Source organism: Ammodytes marinus, assembly GCF_949987685.1.
Source record: "Ammodytes marinus genome assembly, chromosome: 15".
NCBI lineage: Eukaryota > Metazoa > Chordata > Actinopteri > Uranoscopiformes > Ammodytidae > Ammodytes > Ammodytes marinus.
In genome coordinates, this window is record NC_137219.1 from 15,059,227 (window position 1) to 15,083,276 (window position 24,050).

Below are 24,050 nucleotides of genomic sequence, written 5' to 3' on the forward strand. Positions count from 1 at the left end.
TTTTCAGCATCAGTATTTTATAAATCACAACTACAGCTGTAACTTTCAGGTATGGCGCGTCCGGTAATATCGCGAGTTTAGCTCGTTGGCGAGAATCAGGTTGCTACTTCCCGGGAACAGAAACGTTTGAATTGAAACTGTGAAATGAAACTGCTAAGTTAAGTATTAACGTCGTTGTGTCATATGTGCTTCACCTCAGCTCTAAACTGAAATCGGTTTTCAGGTAACTGGTAGTTTACATTGTAATTCAGAATCCCCGCCGACGGAATGTATGGATGCTAACATTTGCTAGTCAACACTAGCATTAGTTTGGAAACTGCCGGTGTTCATCCTGAAAGAAAAAAATGCCAGCAGAGCAGAGTACGAGCTGGATACTGACAGGCGCTGTCGTCGCCTGTGTCACCGCTCTGTATGTGCCCTGTGTGCAGAGGACGGTACCCGGTGGAGACTCAGGTTGGTGCATGCTTGCTAGATAGCTAACTAGCTACTGCTACTCTGGTCACGTGGCTTTGTTGTGTTGCTCGACAGCCAATCGCGTGCCGCCTTGTTTGTGTGGCTGCAGCTGAGCGGGTGCTGTCCGTGGTACTGCAGCTTCAGGTGCAGATAGACACTGAAACAGATAAGAGCACATAGGCTTCCTGAATTATATTCATAGTTCACACAACAGATTTGTTTGTAAGAGTTTAATGTAGCGTAATTTAACATTATGTCACCTGAACGAACATTTCTGGTAAAGAATACATTTTTATGTAAGGGATTATTTGTACTAGTTGGAATTACTATAAGTAAACAAAATACAGCTGTGAGAATACAATTTCATAACTTTCTCAACTTTTGCACATATATTTCTGTATTTTTGATGATTTCGTGTTGTATGTATATTTATTGATTTAATTGTGTTAATTGTGTATTGGTGAGACAAAGACGTGTTTCCTACCAATTACATTTTAAAGGGTCTTGAAAGTTGAGTGTGGTGCATTTGACTTTATATAAAAAATTATTTTAGGATTCAGTGTTACTTTTGAGACTTGAAAAAATGTGAGAATGATCTTTAATATGTAATTATATTTGAATGGTCTCAGTTTATGCAATTATAACTGTAAACATATTAAATGTACCCGTTTTACCCATCCTTAATTCCATTCATAGACACCGAAATAAAATATTTGTTGTAAGAAAGTTATTTACTTTTAGTTTTCAGTCCTTTTTCATCTGCAATTATTTGCCTTTTACCCTTTTTTTTCCAAATGTATTTTACTGACTGCACTACCATGGCGGATAAAAGAGACACCATTTGTAAAGACAAAGTATTGTTGACAGACCTTGACTTAAGTTATATGGGTTGTTAGCTTAAATTGAACATTATGTGTGTATGCCTCATTTGCAATCTTCTGTACCAAGGCTTTACAGTGGACCCAAATGCATTTCACTCAGTACCTCCCTATGTGCAAGCCACTGTGTTTTTCCAACATTCTTGTAATGCAGTTTACGAATGACTGCCTTGCACAATTACAAACAGTGTTTAGAAGTGATAGCTAGGTTGCAAACTTGTAAATTGTGGACTTGCAGGCATGAAGGCTCTGCTTGTTAGGTTTTGCACTGCTCTGGCACACAAAACGCTGCTGTGGATGGGGGAATGCACACTTTGCAAAATGAAAGCGTGTGAAAAGCTTGAGCGGAAAGAGACGAGGAGAGAGGAGCAGGCAATTGGAGCACTGACTGAGTGCGTGAGCGAGTAGCCCTGCTGGTTTGTGCTGCTGTCTAGTGAATGGGGGTCCTTTTGAAAAAAATGAAAAAAAAATGGCCAGCCCCTTCTCCACAGCGTTTAGGGACGGTGCAGGATGCCCGCTCTGATAGTGCCAGCTGAACACCCTTTCCCAATTCTCCAGGTCTCCGTCTCTGTGTCCTAATCTCTTTAGGTGTGATGTGCCCCGGAGAGGCTTGAGCTGCAGCCCTGAGGGTACGCTGTTGTCTAGGAATGTGGAAGTGTGGAAATGATGGGGGATTATGGGAAAGACTGGTGTGGGTGCCCAATGCTCCACTACCACAAAGACTCTTGGCACCCATGCTGCTACCCCGTTGAGTCAATATTTTTCTCCTGCGTTTTAGTATTGGGGCTGCAGAACTGCATCTCTGACTGTGGCACTGAGATGGGTGTTTTGGCTCAGTATATAGTTTGAGTTTGTCTGCGCTGAATGGTGTAACAAAGTATGCAGCAGCAGCAGCAGCTACTGAGGGGAAAATGAGTGGAATTGAGAAAAGGGATGAGAGTCTGCGATGTAACAAGATGGCAGGTTAGCTGGCGGCGCATTGCCAGGTGAAATGGAACTGTGAAAACATTTAAGCTGTGCAGGTGGAGGAGTGCTGACTTCACGGTCCATTAGACTGATAACAGTTAGGGCTCCTCATGTGGCAAGAAATTAAGGCATAATAATCACTGCATCAACAAGGTTGCAAAATAGGTGTTGCAGCCAATGACATCTGAAATTCAGCCTTTTCTGTTCTTTAATGGTTGGCGCTGCACTGGGGCCCATGTTACTCTTCTTCAAATGTTTATTTTGAGTATTATATGTATATTGACCAGTTACATTCACTTTGATCGAAAACAAAGTTCCCTAGTTCCTCTTTGTATTAATCTACAAAGCCTCCTTCATAGCCTGTGTGCAGATGAAGTAATAGACTGACTAATATGCTGTCAGTCAGTGCTGATGCAGGAAAAACAAGGCCACTGTTTTCTTGGCTACATTGGGGTTTAGGAGATGACTACTACCATCTAGTACCAGTAGAGGGAGCCGCCTTAAACACCAAACATTTATCAATGTCATTTAATCTGAACCAAATTTCAATTTTCATGAGTGGGAGATGGAAACATTGGGTGAGAAATCAGCATAATTTGAAACGCTCTGGGTGTATTCTGGCACAAATGGGTTTGCGCCCTGATACATTAAAAGCTTCTTCAAATAGCTTTTAGGGGTTCTCTCTTTTTCACTCTGTGCACTCGCCTCACACAGAGCTAGTCAGAAAATTGTGCTACCGGCTCTTTCTTTCTTCTTCCTCTTTCTTTTTTTTTAGTCATCTGTGACTGTCACCAACGTTGACTATTTTCTGTTTTTGCCCAACTCCCAATGAGACACTGGGAGTGTGGGAGCGGGAGAGAGAGGTGCGTATGGCGGTAGAAGAAAGAGGAAAAGGAAAGGACCCTGGTGCATGGGGAGGATGGGACTGGCAGCATTATCCTCAGATCAGCGTGTGTGTGTGTGTGTGTGTGTGTGTGTGTGTGTGTGTGTGTGTGTGTGTGTGTGTGTGTGTGTCTTTGTGTGACGGAGCATCGGAGAGGAAGTCTAATGGTTAGCGTGCTCGTGTGTGTGTGTGTGTTTGTATCCGTGTGAATGTGTGCCGGAGAAAGGGAGGGAGGCATCAGGGGAGAAGCGAGAGATGAAGAGAATGAGCGTGCCGCTTAGGAAATGTCACACTGGGAAGATTTGTAGGTTTTGATCCTGGCAAATTAATGCAAAACCCCAGTGCAAGTATTTGATTTGGGAAAACTTTGGGAGCAGACTTGTCTCTTAATAATAATTATTGGGTTTACATTAATTTTCCTCCCCTATTCTCTTCCACAGGAGAGCTGATCACCACTGCCTGTGAGCTGGGGGTAAGTATTAGCTGTATTGTTTAATCAATTCACTCATTAACTCTTATACGCATTAAGGAAGTTTAATTAAGCATGGGCAGAAAGCAGATTAATTTACTTTCAGTCCACAGGTTTTCCCCCTTCTCTTCTATACACTTATTTTACTAAGTTGCAAGTAGAGAATGCTATAATTTGCAACCCGTTTTTCAAATCCAATTAAAGTCAATGGTAAGGCGATGGCTTTTGTAGGCTTTGCCTTATGTACGGTATAAGGCTTATTATATCCAACCCTCTTTTTTTTGTGTGTGTAAGCCGCGAAGAATGAACTAAATCGGGTTAACAGTTATAATAAGTTTTATTATTTAATAAAGTTTATTACGCCGCTGTGATCCTTTTAGGGAGGCTGTGTCGGTGTCACTATGCCAGTAATCCTGCCGTTAGTGCTGCAGTCCGTGTGGCCTGCCCGTCTGCCTTTCAGGCCTCCCCCAGGGCCTCGCAGGCCATCCCTGGGCCCCCCGCCCCCTTTTGATCCCCAGAGCTGCAGAGTTCTGCTTCCCCTTGTTCCCCGTCGCCCCTGTCCCCCAGTTGCCCTTTTAATGCATTGGTATGTCCACTCCCATCGGCCACACAGTCTTCTCTACACTTAGTCTTAACTGATGCTCCTTTTGGTGGCGTTACCTACAAGTGTGACACTAACACTTAGTTCACAAAGCAATCTTTTAGTTTTTTTTTCTTTAATTTATTCTCTACTTTACTTTTTCCTCTTTTGCCCCTTCACTTCTTCTGACCGACATGCTCTGTCCCCACCCCATCCCTCTGATTTAGGTGAAGTTTGTTTTGAACACACACCAAAGAGCCTTTTGTTGTGTGTGTGTGATGTGACCCGCGAGGTAGTCACGCTCTCACCTTTCAGCTCACTGTTCATTTTGAAGAGCTGCCCCCTTTCTTCCTGCCTTGTATGGCTGGTGTTATCAGTGCCAGGGAATGAGCCTGTGTTTAATGACTGAGCCCTTATCTGGGTGGAGGAGACTTAGCGGCTAATTGCTGTGATTGCCGAGATCCCCCAGGCGAGAGAGAGAGTGCGGCCCGGAGGTGGTTTGTGGGGGGCTGGGGCTGCACTGCACCACGTGGCTCTAGCACAGGGCTCTAGGGAGCTGCACTGTCCTTGGGAAGAAGCCAGAGGAAAAGAAGAAGTGAGGAAAGAAAAGAGGGGGGGAAGAGAGAGAAGGGCTCCGGCATCATAGCAGAGTCAGTTTGCGGTCATGACAGGAGCGATGTTTCATGCCTCCTACTGCAACTCTACAGCACACCACTGTGGGCATTTACTGAGGGCATAAGAGCAACTAGATTTTCCACTCATATGGGGGTGTTTAAAAATAACACTTCCTTACAGTTTCTTAACATCTTGCCTAATGGTCACAGACTTCTTATATTTTCATAGCTTTTGTATTATTTTTTTCCTTTTTTTCTTGGTTGTTTTCACTTGCCCTGTTACTTTTCGGTACAAAACCTGCACTTTCACCATCTTAGCCTGCTGTTCGCTAATGCACATCTTGAATGATGCATTATTACATTGTTTATGTGCTGTGCTCTTCAAGCTGTGATTTTGATTCTGTTCGTCATTTTTTCCCTAGGTGGCCCACCCTCCAGGATACCCTCTCTTCACCTTACTAGCTCGCCTGGCGATGTGTCTCCTCCCCTGGCTCTCTCCGGCCCACAGCATCAACCTGATGAGTAGTCTGCTGGGGGCCGCAGCTTGTGGTGCCCTCTGCATTTCCGTTTGCAGGTAGCTACATGAAATATAAGTAGGGTTGGGGTATCCAAGTTCGACCTAAATGCTTACATACCATAGAGTATCGAAAATATCTTGTCGTTCAATACCAAATTTCAATATCTAATGCTGAAGGATTGATCTCGTCAACGTAAGTGAGTATGCATCAGTGAGCCGTACATACTTATTTTATACCTTAACCTTATACCTTTTTAATTTTGCACTGAAAACCATTTGCACTGATTCGATGCCTTGTTTACATTTTGTTCCTTTTTGCTCTTATATTTAGTTGAAGCTACTGTGGCTCAGGAGATAGCGCATTTTTGGTAATCTGAAGGCAGTTAGTTTGATTTCAGCGTATTTAAAGCTTTATTGAATTGATATTATGTAAAAGTATCATTTAGATTTTTTTAAAGAAAAAAGTATCATTCGGGAACTGTATCAATCTGAAGTTGTTGTTATCTGTGTCAATATCAAAACATTTTGAACGATACATAACCCAGCCCTGAATACAAGTTTCGTAGGTCATTATCCACAATTTCTGAAGTGTATGTGTCATTCCTCTGCATGACAATTTTAAAGAATGTGCTTTGATTAAATTAAGGTGGAGAACTTTGTTTTCTCTCATTATTGGCATCTACACACGGGATGGCATGTCACAGTATGTCTCATAACTAGATTTTAGGAAAGCACAGAGAAGCCTTTCCCCTTCAGAGGATAAACCTGACAATTGCCTGACAAACTCTGCACTGTAGCTGCATCAATTTGTTTAGTAAAAGTCAAACATCAGAGGAAAGTATCATTACAAAGAAGGACATGTTTGAGTGGAGGGGGGTCTTCAAACATTCACCTACTGATATTTGTGCGTCTTGGTGTCTGGTACAGAGTGGTGTGGTGTTTTTTTTTTGACAGACTGGCAGTGTCGTCCCCCTGATCCTCTGTTCAGTATTCAGGAGCAAAGCCCAGCCGCCCTCCTCCATCCCCTACACCCCATGCCCGGGCCTGTTTACCCATCAGCCCCCCGTTGTGAGCGCGCGTGTGTATGTATATCACAATTATCGCGCCCTTCCAACCCCCACCACCCCGACCCCCCCACCCCCCCACCGTTCTCCCGCCCCTCCCCACTGCCCAGCGTGCTCCCAATCCTGACATGGCACGATTTCTTATCTACCTCTTCTTCTTGCCTTCTAGGATCACACAGACTCACTCCACTCCTCCCTCTCCTCCTCTCGTCACCCATCTCTCTTCCCTCCATAGTGCACTGCTCTCTGCATGACTATCTTCCCACACCCTGCAGTTTCGCCCGCTGCTGACCCTATCATGAAAAGGAGTATTTTACCTCTCTCCTCTTTGTGTGTGATTATCTCCCACGGCTGGACTACCTTACATCACCCTTTTGCTGATCTTAGTCATTTTTCTACATTGCATTGTTGGTCGCAGCTTAGTGTCAACATTTTTTCCTTTTTGTTGCGGTTTATGCATACTGGGGCATTTCCAAAGCATGTCGTCTCCTACTAATTTACTCTTCTAGAATAGGAATTGTTGAATACGATGTCATTTCTTCCTGCTGTACGCCTATTGATAGTTGGGGGGGAAAGCAGGTGGAATTGAAGTTGTGTTGTGTGTTACTAGGTGTTGAGTACTGGGCCTTACTTAATGTGTGCCAAGTTAGTGTGCAGGGTGACAGTTGGTCTGGAGTGGGTCATTATAAAGGGTCAGCCCTGCTGTAGAGGAAATGCTCCCCACAGGGGACTGGCCCTAAGCCCAGACCACTTCTGCCTTACCCAGGACCTACACTGGGCACGTAAGCAGCACATTACGTTTTGACCTGCTGCACTGGCCATGTCTGTTGGGGGCCACTATTCCACTATTCTTCTGGCCCCCTCTGCAACAGTACAATGCTGACTTCTGCTACAGCAACGTCCCCCCTCCCCCACCAAACTCCTTATATTGACTGCACTGATCGCCATCTCCATAAGGTAACAGACAAACTGTGCATAAGTACCTCATACAACCACACTTCACAAATACTTAACTATCCCTTTAATGCTTATCAGATGTGAATCAAACCCCTCCACCTTCAACCCATCTGCCTGTTACAGGATAGGGGTACAGTAATAGTACTGGGAGGAGAAAAGGAAATGGAAGTACCTCTGGCTTCTGCTTTGTATACCTCCCTCCCTCCCCCTTGGTCTTAATACATTTGATGAGTTGCCCGTCAATTGGACGATTAGACTCAGCTCTTGGCCAGACATTTTGCACACAGTTATTTTGTGGCCAAAATATATCCATGCAGTCTGGGTTTGATATTTGGCTCACAGTGTGCATGTTAACCGTTGCCCTGTTTGTAATCTCATGGGATTTAGATCCAATTTTGGATTATGGTCAAGTTAAAAGTCATTATGAGGACCTCCATCATGTCCCCCCCAACAAGGGATGATGGGTAGTGAGGACTTCAGCCAGGGCACACAGTCACACCATATAAGCTCTTAAGTATGAACGTATAATCTATGCTTTCAATTTGAAAAATAAGCATAAAAGGTTTTAGTCATTATCTGTTCAGGGCCTAGTTTGGGATGAGCCAGTGGCCCTGGATCAGCTGGCACACACTGCCTGGCGAGGGGTTACTGGAGAGGGCAAAAGATGAGGAGGGTTTCTGGATGGCCAAGACCTCCCTCTCTATACTGCCACAGGGGGCATTGGGTTCTTGGACCATACCAAGAAGATTGACATGGATGTCAGTTAGTCCAGTTCGATGTTTATTTTCCCAACGTAAATAAGTTCTAGAATGTCTTTTGTTGTTTTTGTCTCTTTGAAGCCCTCATAAAGTTTTTCCACTACTTCTCATTTTAAGGTTTGTCTCAGCTGAGAACTAGACGTTCCCCCCCAAACAAATCATCGCTTTGTATGATTTATTTTCAAATGGCAAAATATATTGGAGTTAATACGGCTACTTGAAGGCAGTTCCCCTCAAATACAAAAATTGTAAGACCTTGAAATTCATCTGGAGTATACCCAACATAGCAAGCCTTTGATGTATCAATTTAAATTAGTCGGCCAGATTGCCGTGTTTAATGTGGGGGAATGTTAAGTTGATAGGCTTGGAAGCCACTTCTCTCTCTCTTGCATAAGTTTAAATGTAGCACTTAGCCTCCCTTTGATTTGTCAATTACAGTTCTCTTGGCTTGATCATATGGTTTTGATAGCCAAATTGCATGTCTTGTTATGTTTTCACACCGTGGCCTGACAAGCCTTTGAGGATGGTGGACGTAATGATAATTAGTATCGATTGCTCTTTGAGGTTCACATACAGAAACATTTGGCCCGTGGAATGCTTCAAGGCCTCCGCTCGTGAGTCTGTGTAGAGGAATGCTCCCTTCATAGTGCGGGATAATCCCGACGGCTGGGTATTCTGTGCTCTCTCTGGTTTCACAGTTTATCTGCTAAAGCTGCTCTCAATCTCTGCTACCTGGGAGGAATCTCTCCCTGCATTGATGAGCTTATCCTGAGAAACCTGGAGCAGACACGTCGGCGCGCTGACAGCCATCCCATCAAGAAAAACCACCTCACAAGCAAACGCTCAGTCATCAGCACTTTTTTGTTGGTTCACATGATTACATAACAGGACTGCTGAAGCAATCCAAACCTGTCTGGCCTCTCCCTTCTTTTTTCCCTGGCGGCCTTCGAAACCAAACGCACACCTCCAAGAGCCGTCCCATGTGGCACAGCTGATGATACCTCAGTGGACCGGAGGGTGGGCACAGTGCCATCCCCTTGCCTTGTGCTACGTCCCCACGCTCCTTATAAGGCCCTGCACCATATGGTCCTGATGGCGCTTTCCCTCCTCGCTCAGATGGGTTGTTTTTTCCACTGGGGTTGGGTTGCGTGTGTCGTCGGTGTCATGTCAGGAGCAAAGTGTGTTGCTATTGTTGTTTTTCCAACATTTGCTTAGTTTTTTTTTCTTTCTTGAGGGTGAGTTGAGGTATCTTGGAAACAGCTGAATAGAGTTGGTATTGTTTGGATAATGTTCTTACCTCTCCCTGCAGGTGGCAAAGCTGCCCCTCCCTCTCACATCTGCTACGGTCGGATGAAATCTTCATCCCAAAGCGGCAATAGAGAATACACCTATTCCCCGTTTTGTTCTGAAAATGCCGGGGACAATTTCAGTCTATTTAAAAGGCCCCCCAATCTCTGGACCTTTTTGTTTAATTTTTGCAGTATGTCATCATTTATTTATATTGTAGTCCAACAGACCTCCTTCACTCCCCCCCCCTCCTCCTCAGCATGACCAATGGGTCCCTCAGGACTCATCCTTTAATACAGTTAAACAGATGTCTAATGAAGATGTTATTTCCTCATTACTGGCTATGGGATGGGGATAGAGCGGAGGAGGGAGGAGGGCTAGATAGACAGCAGAATACAGTACCAGTTTAATATTCCTTTTTCGCCCGTGGGCCCCGAGATTGTGTCTGCCTCGGACGTCAATATTATATTCCTCACCCACCACAGGCGGTCTTAATAAGGCGGCAGGCACGGAGACGGATCAGACTCGGCAATTACAATTCACCCAGAATTAGTTAATGGAATCTATACAGCAACATTTATGTATCACTGGTGTCTGCCTAATGACTTTTGTTGGTTGGGGAAAAAAGCAGCAATATAATATGGCATTCAGTGAATTGTGCATAAACACAGGATTTTTTGTTAAATTGTTTTTCTTTCCCCCTCTCTCTTCCTGTAATTTCTGTGTGTTGGGTGGAGATTAAGATGGCATTCTGGGAGAAATTGTCATGTCAGTGGCTGCATTGTTTGAGCAGAATTGTGGTGATTAATTTTACACGCACTTGGAGCACTGGAGCACATCTCCTGGAGGAGGGATGTCTGAGCAGCAGAGCTAGGGAACACACTGCCTTCCTCCTCACACACCGGATGAGGTCGGAGAGACAGGGAAGTGCCTGGTGTGGTGACTGGCTGAAAATGAGACTGTGGTATCCCAGATTCAAAATATATAGCTCTGAAAGTCATTAAAGAAAAGGGATCAGGGCTGGGAAATACTGAACCAATCGAATCATATGTAAAGATATTTTCTATTTAATGTTAATCACGTTATAATTAGTTCAAATCTATACTAAACACATCAAATAATTCTGAAAAAAATGACAAAGATATTTAAACATTGTATTGTTTCCAGATAAAACAGCTTTATGAATTGAGAATATCATATAATACAATTTTAGGGAAAAAAATGCTAAATCAATACCTTTATTTACTTCAATTATTTTAATCTCCTCCAAAGCCACATAAGACATTATATATCTGTTTTTTCATGCTGACTAGAACTCAGTTTGACAAGTAAACTTAACATGTGTGTGTGACGTTTGTAAAAAAAAGATAACGAATAGGAATCATATTGTAATTATACATTTTTCCAGTCGGTAAATGTGGACTTTGTCTTTGACAATGGTTTAATTTATTGTCAAGGACCATACACTATTATACTGAAATATTGCCCAGCTCTAATCCATACATTGGCTGGCTTTAAAAACACTTTCCCTGACACATATGCAAAGCGTGTCATTTTGAACAGCTTAGATTTGTATATCAATTGCTTGGCTTGGCTTTGATATTTTTCAAAGCAGTGCATCAGACACTTAACCACTGTCACATAATGGGCTGCTAAATACCCTGCCTGTAGTGCTGGCCAGAGGAGAGCCCTGGGGTTGTCTGCTAAGGCCAGCTGGAAACCTCAGCCTCATCCCAAGCAGGACACCTCCTCTCTGGGGCTCTCTAGCTCTCTCTTCAGGAATGTGTGATTCTTTTCCAACCCAAAGCGCCACTCGGTTACAGAACAGTGCAGCGATGATCCGAGATGGCACAGCCCCGGTATTGTCTGTTTCCCCGGGGTGGTGTGTGACTGTGGCTCCCCTTGGCCAGCTCCATTGTGAAGCCTGATTCCAGTGCGGAGTGCTGGTGTAGGCTTTTTGTGTGCTGTTATTTAGCACAGATGCTGGCACTTTTTTTTCAGGCCCATTTACTGTAGAGTAGAGGGGGATAAATGAGGCAGGTCCCATTTTGACACTTCAAAGTGTTTTTTTTTTCTTCTCCTGAGCTTTTGTTGTGTCCTTGAAGGGGACGTTGCTACTAGAGCCCGAGTGTTGTATCATAGTCATTTATACATTTTTTATTTACCTTTGATCTTAAGTTTTGAATCGTGTTCAGAATTGTTTTGTATTCAATATGTTTTCATTCGGTGTCATACTTTTCATTTAATTTTTCTAATTTTTTAGCACAAATTATGTGAATGATCAGTAATTTTCTATTTGAAGCACTGACATTATTTCTCTAGTTTGTGCTTGATTTCAGGCCTTACGCATAGTATTTGTCATTCAGTTAATTACCCAAGTGATGACACAGAGTTTCTGGCAGGGGCGGATCAGTTCAGGGGTAGAATAGTCTCATTTGTCAGGTGCGCATGTTCCTCCCCCCCCCCCCTGCCACATCTCAACCAGGCCATTGTCACTGAGCCAATACATTTCAGCAGCATCAGCAGCAGCATCCTGCACCACATTGAGTGGTGATAACGGCTGAACACGGCCACTGTGTCAAAATGTGTCCTGCTTTTATCTTGAGTGCCCTGGGAGCAGCCGGCCTGGAGAATGAGCTGTTGAGAAGAGGCTGACTGGGACCCAGGTGGTCCCCACGCAGACAGACAGACAGACAGACAGACAGACAGACAGACAGACAGACAGGTCATTTACAGCCCCGCACTGTACACACATCACTGGGCTCTTACGGACTGACAAGCTCTAACAGAGAGATTTGTCAGGCGCTCGGGGAGAATAAAGGAGTTGAAGAACAGGGGCCGTGTGTGTGTGTCTCCATATGTGACGTGTGCTGCCTGGCTATAAGACGCGATACTTCAGAGGCAGGAACATACGAGGTGTAATAACCTTGTCCGTGGCGTGGACCCCCACGACTGTTTTGCACCCAGTGCTACCCCCAAAATCAGACCCCCCGCTAGGTGTTTGAGCTATGGGTTAATTGTCATGCAGGGCGGTAAAATTATGGGTGCGGGGGGTCTCTGCACCTCAACTAAATTCCCCATCTCCCTGTACCCCCCCCACCCCCATCCCACCCATCCTTCTTCATCCTTCCTTCAAGTTACAACTAATTCCTGGAGCGGTGCAGCAAGAAAGACGCTGGTATCTCTTATTAAGACCCACTCCTAGACACCCCATCAACACCCCCACCCTTTTTTTTAAGTGCGCACACACACTCATTCACCAGGCTCGCCTTACAGTGAGCACAGAGGAGAAAATAGTGGAGAGAAGGAGAGAGAAAACCCAAGAAAAAAAAGGGGGGAAGTAGTCAGCAAGCAGTAGTTCTTTTTCTCCACCATCCGCTCGCTCTCCCTCTCCTTTTTTTCTGATTTACCGCGCTTTTCCTCAGAAAGCTCCATTGTTCCCCTAGCCTAAGTCTCATCAGGCCTTTTGTGGCTGACTATCACAGCGGCAGGCAGAGAGCTGGAAATGTATAAATGGTATCATGCCTTGTGATTAATGGCGGTGCTTATGAGTCAGGTCTGATAACGGGCCTGCTCTCTACTCAATTTCAGATACCGTTAATGGAATCTGTCTTCTGCGATTGTAATGTGAGAGCGCCTAATTTGCTATGGAGCTTGAAGCTGTCACCGGCAAGGGATTGTGGGGTCATAAGGGACCTGGCAGCCGTTTGGCCTGCAGCTTGTATCTGCGGTGCTGAATAGAGCAGCTCTCTGCCTGTCAGTTAGCTGATAGGCTGATGAGGACTCTAAGCCACTCCACACAATGGCGGAAAGGGCCATACTGCCTGACTTCCCTAATTGTCGAGCCTGCTCATATTTCAGAGCCAGCATGCCGGGGACTGGGCTGCGATTTTTTTCTCTCTCTTTTCTCTTTTTCCCCCCTCTCTTATTGAACTTTTTTTCTTCTTCCATTTTATTTATTTCATCCTTTATCCCGCGCACTGTCTCACCCCTTTTAACGCACACTTCTACTGCACTATTTTTTCTCCCCTCTCCCAATCATTTGTCCCCCCACACCCCCCGTCTCTCATTTTAGTAAGTGGTGGGTCTTAGCGTATGACAGATTATCCCAAGTTTGCTTCAATTACGGCAAAGGAGATGGAGACAGTACAGGAGAGGAGGAAGGGGAGAAACTTTTGTGCACACATTATATTTAAGAAGTGGAGGATAAAGTGCTATCTCTACCACGGTGGGTTTTTCTTGTGCCAGCCTGCTCGAGATCAACCGGCGAGCGGGGAGGGAGTTCTTCTCTTGATAGGTGAATGGCCCAATTCACTGAGTGTGTTTTTTCATGGTCTCGTCCTAGAAGAAAACTTGGGTTGAAGGAAGATTATAAAGGGTCCCAAAATTAGTCTGAGGAAAAGTGGTTGCTTTTTTTAACTGGAAAATATATAATTTTGTGTGAAGCCGCTGACTTTGTTGTTTTGCCTTTTTTTTCCTCAGTGTAACTTTAGTCAAATAAAATTGTGGGAAAAAAACACATGAAGTTCTGTAACCTTTAAAACTAACATAAGACCTAAAAGGATTGCAAGGATTGGTATATTTTGAATGTATATACATTTTTAACACACACACACACACACACACACACACACACACACACACACACACACTATATACTGTATATAGATAAGATATGTTATTCACATTCTTTTTAGTCCCTTTTTTAGAGTTGTTCATTACAGTAACCTTTACTGAAAAGTTAAATGTCATCATAGAAAAAAGAGAATTCTAATAAAGCATGTAATAGTGACCCCTCCTCCTAAGGGCTATGGGATTACTCAGTTTGGTCATAACCAGATAGTGATTTAAAATAAACATTATATATTTATTTATTTTTTCTTCTAAAGTTGTGTAGAATAATCCTCTTCCCTCACTGTGACAGGTTGGCAGGTCCTGGTCCTGGAGCAGTGCTGGCTGGGGGGCTGTTGGCCGTGTCCAGGCTGAGCTGGCAGTGGTCCATGATGGCAGAGGTCTTCACCCTCAACAACCTTTTTGTTGGTCTGCTCTTCTTCTTGACTTCCAGCTTCCACTGTGCTGAAAACGCCACCCAGAGGAGGAAGGTAACTGAGTTTGTACCATGATTGGGGGACTGTGCTTTTCAGTTTTGCCTTATCATTCCTTATTTCATTTGTTTAAGATGACTTCAAATTGAACTCAAGCTCTACCTTGTTAGATTGCCCGTTGGGGAGCGCTGTGCTGTGGCTTAGGGCTGTGTAACCAACACACCCTGGTGCTCTATGTGCTGGTCATCATTCCCTGGGTCCTTCAGCGCCTTCACTCTAACAGGGTAAGTTCTGGGCTCTTATTTAAAGCTCACTCTAAAATGTGTGTTGAAGGAACATCAAGACAGGTTACATTTCCAGCTGTATGCAATCAACAATTATACTTATCATATCTTTTAGACTTAACAGAAAGCACTTCTAAATGCTTTTAGTACATTTTATTTATATAGCCCTGTATGGTAAATAACTATGTGCCTCAAGGTGCTTTGAATCATTTTAAAACAGTGTAAATGGAAATGATTCATCCAAGAAAAATTAGTTTTTAATGTTTTATTTTAAATGTTTTTTTTTTTTTTAATTCTGCGTCTAGTTGCTTCTTTAACCACCAATTTGCAATGCTGTTGTTTCCATCCCAGCTACAGTGTAGACACTTGCCATACTGTGTGGTAGATATCACGTCATGTGTAATCACAAAAAATCCAGATTGGAGTTTCATGGGATGCTGTTGTTTTTTTCAAATGTGAACATGAAGAAACTGAGCACATCTGTTCATCTGGACAGGAGCTGTCTTTGTGTGGCCTGGTGTCTCTGGGGTTGTGTTTCCTGGCTGGCTTCCTGCCGTACATCTACCTGCCCATCTCCTCCTACCTCAACAAAGCGCGCTGGAGCTGGGGGGATCAGACCACACTGTCAGGCCTGCTGACCCACCTGCTGAGGGCTGAATATGGCACCTTTAGTCTGGTTCACTACTCTTCTTTTTTAATTTTTGATGAATTGCCATGTTAATATTTTCCACTTTGTACAGCAATGTTTGTTATTGTACTCTTTTTGTGTTTGCAGGCGAAGACGGAGAGCTCTGTTAGCCTGACCACAATGTTAAAGTGAGTCTGCTTGACCCTGTTTATCAGCTTGTTTCTCTGTAATTTGACTAAACTGTTCACACACACTGTTAAACATTACATGACATATTGTAAAAGCATTATAGTGTAAAAAATAATGTATTTTAGGACTGCAACTAATAATTACTTTTATTATCTAGTCTTTTGGCTATTCATTTTAGTAATTGTCATGAACAACTGACATTGACGTCCTCCAATTGCTCGTTTGTCAGAACAAAATGATGTAAAATAGAAAAAAGCATGCAAATCCTCACATTTAAGAAGCTGGAAACAGAAGTTTGCCATGTTTTGTTTCATATACTGTATGACAACTAATTGATTATCTTTCATTCATTTAATGTCGACCAACTTATTAATTGATCAGCCAATTGTATCGGCAGTACTTTTGATTTTCCTCTCTAGTACTGCAGTATATTTGGAACTAGTCCGACTCCGAACTAGGTCGTACGACTCGTTGTTGCTATTGGGTCTCGGCACGACTACAGGAGATTCTAAGAATTAGTAGAAAAGAAACAAAAGAGGAAATTGGGGGAAGATGATCTTAGGGGAACCGAAAGGACACGCGTGGTTGAAGTCAAGGTGGCCACCAACCATTTTTGTTTGCGCTGGTGCTGGTGTTTGACAGAGCTTTAACCACAGACACTCCAATCTGTTCTGAGAGCCACAAATCATTTCGGCAGCCCATCTCTCTCTCTTCTCTCTCTCCTCCCCAGCAGCTTTTGTTCTTCCCATTCCACTCTCTCCCATCAAAGCAGAACTGAACCTGCTTAGAGGGCCAAATCTGTGTGTTCTGTTTCTCCAGCAGTTTGAAATGATCACTCAGCTCTGGTGTTTAAGCGTGACAAGCTGTGATGACAGACACTGCAATAGAGCTGGAGAAATTGTATTTTTCCACTCCAGCAACCCCCCCCCCCCCCTCTCTCCTTCCATCTTCTTCACCTCCTCCACCCAATTCCCTCCCTTTCTCCCCGCTACCACTTCCACCACCACCAGCACCACAGTCATCCCACTCCTGGTATCTCTCTCCAGCTGACGGAATGGGGGTGCGTGCGCGTCTTAAGACCCCCCACTACCAGGCCCCCCTCTGCCAGGCACCCACCCCTTCCCATCAGCCCCTGCTGCTTTGATGGACAAGCACACCTTCAAGATGGGGAAGAGAGGCGAACATGACAGGCATGTCGCAGTGGAGACGTAAACCCGCCCGAGAAGCTGACACACACACACCGACAAGCACACGCTCGCGAGCACATTCCCACACAGTGTACATTGGGAGATATAGAGACTCAATAAGCTGTCAAATAGAGATGGGTATTAAGGAAGAGGCAGGAAAGTATCTCTCTGCTCTGAGCAAGCGCTCGCTGACTGACAGGCGCTGTGAGGAGAGGATGGGGCAGCGGGGGGCGGATGACACAGTCCTTCCTATCTGTCAATCCGATTGAAAGAAGGGAGAGCCTGGTCCAAGGAGTTTGTTTTGATAGGGGATGGAAGGGCATTTAATAATTGCTGTCCTTGAGTTCAGTAGCAGGGAGGGTAATTGAGCTCGTCTTTGGTGTCCATCATATATGCCTTATGTGTGTGTATTCTCTTGTGTGTGTGCAGGGCTCAGTTGGACCACTGCCTGGCAGACCTTTCCCTTCCTGTTCTGGTGCTGGCAGGAATAGGCCTTCTCCTCTCCTGGTGGGACAGGTGGGATGAGCGAGACTCTGTCACACGCATCACCGCAGCCACTTCAACCAATAATCTAATCCCCCCCGGAGTAAAAGACAGCAAACAAAAAGCCACTGACAAAACGCTGATCTTAGAAAAGAAGAGTACAAAACAACACTGAGGCACCTTACTGTCAAGCTGTCGCGACGCTCCACATTCAAAATCAAAAAGAGGTTGATGTGTATTTTTTAAAAACATGTTTGTGTGCATGAGTAAATCACTGTTTGTATAGGGCAGGGTGCAGGAGTGAGCCAGTAATGCATTACACCAGTGCCTTTTAAAGCTGGGTGAAGCCTAGGGGCTCTTTATGGCACAGGCCATCCCCTTCTCCCCCTGCTTTGATAAACTTGGCTACGTAAACACATAGATGAAAAAGGGCAAGGTCATTTTATACGATGCATAACAGCAAGCCGAGCACATGCTAGTATACTTAATGTAAAATGATTCAAACTGCTTGTTTGTGAACAACATCAGAACAAGAATTAGTGTTTCTTTTTTAGCCATTGTACGTAATGTGAAGAAATCAGAATCTTGACTATGTGTTAGTGGCCAGTCAGCGGAGCACATCAGATCAATAAGCTGGAAGGAAAAGCACATTTTCTACGGCTTGGAAGCGTCTCTTCAGGTTCAGATGATGACTTGTTATTGCCATAAGGGTAGCGTGTTCTCTTTTCAGTGTATAAGTACATTATACAGCCGTACTGTACTGAATTTGTGATTCAGCAGCGTTGGCAGCAGCAGCTCATTATGACTCAGTCTGCATTAGAAATTCAATCATGCACCTCTTAGCTCACTGCCGCCTACATTTTCTCTCAGGCTTCGGGATCTCCATTCTTGCATTTAACAGTTTACGGACTGAAAACAAATATTTTTTTTACAAATTGAATTAATACATTTGATTACATGAATTGGATATGACACACACCAGGCACATAGAATGGAGTGATAATGAATATGGAATGATATTTGTATTCTAAGTAACTGGTGGTGTTCTTATTTCATCCAAGGACGTGTCGATCCGTGTCCTGGCTGTTGACTGCCATGCTGTTGGTCTACTCACTGTTTTTTGCTTGGAGGGCCAACCTGGACATCAGCAGACCCCTACTGCTTGGAGTGGTGAGCTATAAAACTTCAGCTCATTTTGACGTCCATTTCTCTAAGACAAAGTATTTCTGTTATCTTCATTTACCTGCTGCAGTGATGTAAAAAGTGCGCTAATTGAGAAACAACTCCAATAAAATGTTCTATATATGAGAAATCTATATAGGCATATCCTAGAAAGGGTCCTTGAGTGAACCCAGGACTGGAAATAACAGTGTGTGTGTGTGTGTGTGTGTGTGTGTGTGTGTGTGTGTGTGTGTGTGTGTGTGTGTGTGTGTGTGTGTGTGTGTGTGTGTGTGTGTGTGTGTGTGTGTGTGTGTGTGTGTGTGTGTGTGTGTGTGTGTGTGTGTGTGTGTGTGTGTGTGTGTGTGTGTGTGTGTGTGTGTGTGTGTCTCATGTTGTCGGGACATTTTTCTGTGTGTGTGTGTGTGTGTGTTCACGTTTCTGCCTACTTCCTTCAGGTTGAGCGTTTCTGGCTCCAGAGCGACGCTGTAGTGTGTGTGCTGGCAGGCCTGGGCTTGAGCCGGACACACAGTGAGCTGGAGAGGAGGCTGGGCTGTGGGAGGCTGTGGAAGACCACAGGCTGGGTCCTCACCGTGGCTCTGCTGGCGCATATGGTGCACACCAATCACAGGTGAGCAGCACTGCTCTCAGTGACAGTGGGAAAACTTCCTGTTGAGTGTGACAGAAATTGTAAGATGAAGTCCATACAAGTTAGAGAACAATATGTGTAAACATTTGTTTGTCATTGTTCGGGTCTACAACAAAACAACACACAAGTTTCACATGTAGCAATTATTACGGGATTTAAATACTGATTGGTGAGAAGATATTTGTTGGTGTGAGCATTGATTTTGGGGTGAACAGTGTAGGACTCACCCCTTCTCCTTACCCTTTATTAAAGATGTTTTTGAGCCCAACTGCTTTTGTTTTAGAGTTCTGATCTGATCTCCAAAAACTGTCAGATTGTGTACAATTTGTGGAACAGTAGTCCTGTTGCAGTAACTACACCAGACCCAAATCTATCTTAAGTTACTCTTAAATACTTCTGTTTAGTAAAGTTAAAGTAAAAAAAAAAAAATCCCTTTCATTCCAGCTCCTTCTAAAATCCCCCCCAGGCCTCAGTTTTTTCCCTGAGTGAACTTGATTTGTTTCTCCTCTTGCGCTTCATACCAGCGGTTCTGAACTCCACATGTCAGGTTTTTTCTGCGCTCACCCTCACGGTAGAGGGCTAAAGAGAGGCACGGTTAGCACATAGATTCCACTCGCGGAGCTCAGCCTGAGATGTTAGCTGTCCGAGGAGGCAGATTACACTGGAGTAGTGCTGGGTGGGATGCCAGACAGCCATCACTGAGCGGCTTTGATCAAGAGGAGAGAGCATGGCCTGTGTGCTGTCAGAACCCATCACACCTGTCTCACCCAGATTAGACAGGCAGCCGGAGCGCTCTGCAGAGGGGAAAGGGGGTGGGGTGCACTGACAACTTACCCTCTCAGAGCATCTGGAAAGCACACCTACACACACACACACACACACACACACAGTTGTACACATCATCACACATTACTACCGTAAGCAGGGGTAAAGATGTACTCAAGCTCAAGTAAACACAACTTGAGTTTTGATGATATTATACACTATACAGTATAAGTATGATGGTTTATGTGCTGGATGATCCTAGGGAGTGTGATCAGAGCGGAAACAGTGTGGTGGAAAGGTTCGGCAGAGAGCTTCTGACCTCTGTCCCAAAAGACTCTATCATCCTGACCAGAGGAGATCTGCCTGGAAACTCTCTACGCTACGTGTACTACTGCCAGGGTGTACGGCCCGATGTACGGCTGGTCGACCAGGAGGTCAGAGCATTCTTTTTATTCTCTTCTGTTTTTTTCACTTTTTTATATATATTTTTTTACTACTCATTGAAGTATAGATATTTGATACAATACAATTGATCATGTCGGCTTGGCCATTTTATATCAAAATATTCAAATCTTTAAGATTGCTTGATTTTTTTTTCTCCACAAAAGGATGTGTCCTATCTGTGACAGTATTATGCTTTTTTTGGGCAGTCCCTTGCAGGCTTTCTGAGCTGTGAACAAAGCTAGTATGTGCCCTTTAATATAACCATGATCATAAAGGGCTTCAAGAGAGCGACGTAATTCAAATAAGAAGTGAAAACAACAGCCTCTAACTGCAGACTGTTAGGATGGATAACCTCAAATATTGAGAAAAAGCGAATCAATCCTTTTCTTCAAGTTAATTGTAAACTGTGTGGTAAATGAACTGCTAATAATCTCACTGGATACAAAGAATTGAACAACAGAGCTGGTGCGGTAACTCTTTGGTCCCTCCCTAGATGATGACATACGCCTGGTATGTGGCCAAGCTGGCGCACCACCACCCCGGGGTGCACTTCCCTGGCCGCTGGTGGGACCCGCTCCATCCTGAGGGCAAAGACACCTTCAGTCTGGAGCAGTTCCTGTCCCACAACACACAGTGAGTCTCTGACACACAGGGAGGGAGAGAGAGAGAGAGAGAGAGAAAGAGAGAGAACAATAGGATGGGGTGATTGGATAAATACACGGTTGTAAAATGGAGAGAGAGAGAGAGAGAGAGTCAATTGGGAGGGCAACAATGAAACCAAATGAACAAGTGGGTGATCTAATGAGGCACAGATCAGTGGGACGGTGGACACAGACGGTGAGTGCAGGGAGACGATAAGCCCATAGAACTGTGGAGGCCATAGAAAGGAGTTTGATGAACTACAAACAACTAATCTACTCCCTTTGGTTGAACAGTCTCTGGGTGGAACTCATATAGCTCCACGAGAAGGCATTGAGAGACCCATTCAGAAACTGTCTGGAGACCTGTTAATACCAAGCCCACCAGGGGGCAGTGTTTGCCAGGCCAACATGCCCCGTCTCTCTGTAGGGGGCAACACAGACCTGTGGGATTAATCACCCTCAGGGCCAAGGGCTCCATGAGCAGCACTGGACTGTAGGGAAGGCTCCATGGTGTAATGATATGAGGAAATGTTAGTCTACACTGTGTTTCTATGTGTGTCTCATCATCAGTAGTTACCTGGGAGGAGAAAGAGGGGTGTTTTTTAATAGATGTGTTGTTTGTCATTCATTAAGGATGTGAGCAAGCCTCTTTTCTGATTGTTTCTTTGCAGGAGGGATGTGTTTGCCTGCATTGGACTACCAGAGGGAGACCCGAGCTGGGAACGTACTTTCTCTCGTTGGCCTATGGGCGTGTGCGACTACTTGGTGCCGTACCAGAGGCAGTTTCACCCCGAAGAGTGGGCCCGTCAAACCCGCAACCTCTACAACTGGAGTGAACCACACAACAGGTGCATACACAAACATACAACAGCATTAACATTATCAGGTGCCGTCACATGTGTAAAGGCCCAGAATGTTGGGGCCATCTAGTGTTGAAAGTTCTTGATTGCAGCGCTCCGTGTCTACCCCTCCTGGTCAGAGAATTTACGGAAGCTATGGTCAAGGACAAGAAGCTAGTAGTTACTAAAGATGGCATCATCTACCACCGCCTCAAGTCTAAAATATCAAGTGAAGGTGAAGGTGTAGCTGTAATTAGTTATTAATTTATTCTATAGTACTTCCAACTGTGCATTTCTGGCACCAACTACATATTAAAACACATACAGCCATTGATTTTATCCATTCTGTGCTACTGTAGAAACATGGTGTTGCAACACGGCCGAGCACCCCTCTCCTATTTATATATAAAACGCTCACTCTAGGGTCATAAAAGAAAAAAACAACTTTTATTTTCAATTGATTAAACACTTATTAAAATATACTAATGAATATTATATTCCATTCTACCAAGTCTGTTCTGAAAAAGGCCCATTCCCTTTACACACTGCACCTTTAACGTCTACTCTTAGTATAGGTATGTGCTTAACCCCTAAACATAGTTTCCCCCCTTTCCTCCTCATAAGTAGCTTAAAGGTTGACAAAGGTAATACTGTGTGTCAGCTTGTTACAGGTACTGGTGTTTCCTGGCCCTGTGGCAAGTCTAGGAAGTTTTAAGTTGTTAAATATACAGGATTTAATTTCCAGGAGCTTATGAGATACAACTACTGATTCCTCAGCACCTATTTCATCAGCTACACCTCCTCAGCCCTCGTCTCTCTGTGGTCTTCTGTCATCCTCCAACATAGATTCAGTGAGGTTGTCCTCTGTTCTTTAGGCTGTGATCCAGCTCTTTGTGAATTCAACCAGAGCAAGACATTAGGGCCCCTCAGCCATTTGAAATGAGGCTGAAGATGAAAAATAATGAGTTTCTTATTGCTTTTTTGTCAATAACTGTGTCAAAAGTGGAATTAGTCAAAGCTCCGTATTCTGTTGCTTTTTGCCAGCAGCCCTTCATTCACTCAGATATCCACGGCTGAATACTGTGACATTATTTCCCGCAACCCTCACGACAAGCGTGTCCGCCCGATGCCCACAAGCCAAACATTAGCTCGGCAGCCCTGCTAAAATATTCTTTTGAAGAAGAGGTCAAGTGTTTACAGTCAACAAAGTGAAAAAAGGGAGATGTGGTTTTACTCCATGTCTAATGTGCTAGCTGGTATTGTTGCCCCCGTCATTTAATGTTTATGCAGCAAACATTGATGTTTAGTGTATCAAAATCCTGCACAGTTGGGTGGAACAATATATTCACATAAATAATCATTTAAAGTAAGTGGAACTGTGCACAAGCCTGAAGCTGTTTAGATAAAGAAATGTTTCTTTTTTTCCATGTGGGAACAGCTTCCATCCTGCATCCTGGGAGCATATCGCTAATGAGGAGATGTGGCAAGCCAGGTACAGTCAACTTCTTTTAAACCAAACAAACTGGTTTCCTCTTTGGAGACGATGTATATTTAAAGTGTGCAGATAGAACAAAAAAGCTGCGTCACGATGAATACAAGCCAGAACATCTCCATAAAGCAGTCTGGTGTGGTAGAGCATCTACATGTACATTCTATTTGGTATCGGCATCTACATAAATCACTCCATTGGAGTGGTGCGTCTGTGAGTGTGTGGATCTGCATGGCTCATCCATCCAGCACTTAGCCCTGAGCCCTGTGTGCTTTGTTTCAGGATGAAGACGGCTTTCTTTCTGTTTGACCTGGCAGAAAGGATGCAGGGAGAGGGGAACGTTCGCCTCTTTGAGCTGTCTTACACTGTGAGTCTGACCTCAACAAAAATGCAGCAATACTGTCAGTTACAATAAAAAGAAAGATTTCAGTGCCACACAAAGCAAAGCATATGACCTATTCAGAGGCTTTCTTGTTATTTGCAGTAACATCTGATTTTGTGTGTGTGTGTATTTTTTTGTTGTTGTTGCTTAACAGCTGTATAAGGAGATTGTGGATGCCCACTCAGACTACCCTTCAAACTGGGACAAGAACTTGGCGTTGGCCTGCGAGAGGCTGCTGCGCTCAGGTCAGCGGGGCTACAGTGCAGACAGCCTGCTGACCTGCAGCACAGAGCACTTCAGACTCTATTTAGAGAAGGAACCCAGTGATGAGCAGGCCACCGCCATACGCTCGGCCATTGCCCAACTGCTCAAAGAGAGAGACGGCCTCCGCATGAGCCAGAGGCGCACACCCTGAGAAGATCCACAGAGACTTACCACTAC

At 44.3% G+C, this 24,050-nt stretch overlaps 1 protein-coding gene across 1 annotated transcript; it reads left to right on the forward strand.

Moving 5' to 3' along the window:
* Positions 1 to 344: 344 nt before the first annotated feature.
* On the forward strand, positions 345 to 24,024 carry tmem260 (transmembrane protein 260; the record flags this gene model as incomplete). Its single annotated transcript, XM_080042411.1, has 16 exons — positions 345 to 453; positions 3,621 to 3,652; positions 5,266 to 5,417; positions 14,351 to 14,528; positions 14,642 to 14,755; positions 15,252 to 15,431; positions 15,531 to 15,571; positions 17,189 to 17,275; positions 18,304 to 18,412; positions 18,859 to 19,031; positions 20,077 to 20,248; positions 20,752 to 20,891; positions 21,571 to 21,747; positions 23,177 to 23,230; positions 23,510 to 23,594; positions 23,764 to 24,024. 16 exons carry the CDS (start codon positions 345 to 347, stop codon positions 24,022 to 24,024), a joined length of 2,064 nt encoding a protein of 687 aa, XP_079898537.1.
* Between the last annotated feature and the right edge of the window lie 26 nt (positions 24,025 to 24,050).